The sequence below is a fragment of the Limulus polyphemus genome, unplaced genomic scaffold (genome assembly GCF_000517525.1).
Source record: "Limulus polyphemus unplaced genomic scaffold, Limulus_polyphemus-2.1.2 Scaffold14068, whole genome shotgun sequence".
NCBI lineage: Eukaryota > Metazoa > Arthropoda > Merostomata > Xiphosura > Limulidae > Limulus > Limulus polyphemus.
This window is the reverse complement of record NW_013679678.1, coordinates 1,623-4,194: the sequence shown is the minus strand read 5'-3', so window position 1 is coordinate 4,194 and position 2,572 is coordinate 1,623. Positions and strand designations below refer to the sequence as shown.

At 31.1% G+C, this 2,572-nt stretch overlaps 1 protein-coding gene across 1 annotated transcript in view; it reads left to right on the top strand.

Moving 5' to 3' along the window:
• The window catches only part of LOC106477300 (histone-lysine N-methyltransferase SMYD3-like), a 5,949-nt gene that overhangs the window by 1,960 nt on the left and 1,417 nt on the right, over nucleotides 1-2,572 (top strand). The window contains exons 4-5 of the mRNA XM_022380927.1: nucleotides 605-713; nucleotides 1,784-1,894. Coding sequence (XP_022236635.1) covers nucleotides 605-713; nucleotides 1,784-1,894 — 220 coding nt within the window. The remainder of the gene's footprint in view (nucleotides 1-604; nucleotides 714-1,783; nucleotides 1,895-2,572) is intronic.

Genomic DNA, 2,572 nt, shown 5'->3' with positions numbered 1-2,572 from the left:
TATTCTAAGTATATGCAGCCAGTACTTTCGGTATATTGTTTTTGAGTGAAAACAATTTTTTAGTACAAATTTTAATTGCTGAGATCTATTTGTTTATCACTATATATTCTCAACTCTTCCAACACTTTTTGTCTTTTGAGTAGATGAAATATCAAAATATTGTTTATGATTAGACATAGTGTCTTCGAATTAATTTGGGGCTGAATGTGGCTCACTGATTCCAATGCCGGACTATTGGTGCATTATAAGGGTGGTGGTCCAATTATCCTATCTGGTCTGAAAAGGGTTGTCCAAGAATGAGGGGTGGATAGTGTTAACTAGCTGCCTTTCCTCAAGCCTATCTCTTCAAAATTAGGTATTACTAGTGCAGGTAGCCCTCAAGTAGCTTTGTGTGAAACTTAACACACAAATTTCAAATTATTTTGACAATTTAATGAGTATTCAGAAACTACAAAGAACTGTAGATAACGGTCTTTAAAACTGCCATTAGTGAACACCTGTGTAGGTTTTATAATGTAAAGTTAGCACTTTGTACACACATTAATTTAATAATCATGTCATTCTATACTTTTCTCAGATGTATGTTTTAATATTCATGTTTCAGTGCATCTGTGTTAGATCACTCGTGTGAACCTAATGCAGTGGTGACGTTCAATGGGACAACTCTTTATGTACGAGCTCTTCAGGACTTGGATGAACTAGACTACAAAAGAGTATGAATTTTGACTCAATTATTTTATCGAGCAAATACGTTTAAAATTAATTACTTAGAAAAGCTATGTTTTCTTCATATGATAAAACAGATTATTCATAACTTCAGGTAAAATTATGTGTGAAGTTATTTTGATAAATGTACATCTAGAGGCAAACTGTTCATGTAAGTACTTTCTGTATAGGATGAGCTTTAGTAAACATGTGTTATGCTTCTCAATTTCAATGAATGTATTAGATTAATAACAGTATATTCTGATTGTGGTTTTAATGAAATACGGTAAAATGATTGACTGCTATACATGTCCGAGAAAAAGGAAGCTGCCTGTCTGCACAAGGCGCGATGATATACGTGAATTCATCTACTTCTGTAACAGAAAAAGCAAGCCGCCGTAATTATATAATGCGAAGTTAAATTTCAGACTTCAGATTTTAAGAATATATATGTGACAATATGAACAAAAAAAACTTAATGGTTTTAAGAGCTTACTTTTGTCATAGACAATTACAAGTCATTGAATGTATAAAAATGGATGATTTAATTGACTGGTCAGGTTGCAGAAACACTTTTCTAATTATTCAACTGAAATGTGTCATTAACACCAAGTTAATTATGTACGGAGACTGTTACAAAGCTCTCAGTGGTTCCAAGAACCGTGCTAAAACTAGTGATGATGAACAAAACAAAAAGCAGCTGGTAAGATCTACGGATGAAAACATCCTGATGAATATGAATACGGTGATGTTATCCATTGTTTAAAATGTGATTTATCTTCATACTGATTAATTTCATAATTAATGGTCTCTATTTTTGATTTCATTTGTAAGTATGAGAAAAATGAAGAAAAACTTTAAGAAAACGTATGCTGTCAAAATTTAGTGAAGTTATTCAAAGTTTTATACAATCAACAATTGTATGGCAGTAGTAAGTAACTACAAAAAATGTTATCATTTTATGACATAATGACGTACAGTATGTTATTCTGGTAAAAATCTTGTAAGCCTAAATAAAGATGTACATATTTTTTACATGTGCTTTTTGTTTTAATTGTTAAAACATTTTTTTCTATAGGTTTTTATTAGCTATATAGACCAAATGGCTACAACCCAAGAGAGGCTAAAAACATTGAAGGAGCAGTACTATTTTGTTTGTCAGTGTCAGCGCTGCAATGATCCAAAACTGGTAAAGAACTTTGAATTAGGGATTTAAGAAAATGAGTTTTAAGCATTATAGTGTACTGATTAAATTAGTCCTCTATCTTTGCCCCCCAGTGGCACAGCGGTATGTCTGCGGACTTACAACGCTAGAAACCGGGTTTCGATACTTGTGGTGGGCAGAGCACAAATAGCCCATTGTGTAGCTTTGTGCTTAATTACCAACAAACAATCCTTTATCTTTACCATTTATAGTAATTTATTTAGAAGATAATGTGCATAATATAACAGATATAAGATCTGTCTTTAGTTGAATTAACAATCAGCTTGTATTAATTCTTTTATTTTTGCAACATTAAAAAATAACGTTTGTAGATGATTAACAAAATGGAAGCTTTTGTTAATGGTTGTTATATTCTGTAGTTTGTAAAATATCAATAAATCATTTGATAATTACCAAATAAAGTTTTCTAAGTTTAGCTTAAGGATTGAACAAAAAATAATCTAGCGTGATTTTTTGACATTTGTGTTTTTGTATAAAATTTATAGTTGTTTCCTGACATTAAATGTGTAGCAGTGACTTGAAATAAATTAAGTAGGCTTTAGTCTGTGAGAGTGATTAGGGATTAATGATTTTTAATAAACAAATCCCTGAAAAAACTGTCACTGTAGCAAGATTATGAAAAATATACAACTTGTAATTGAT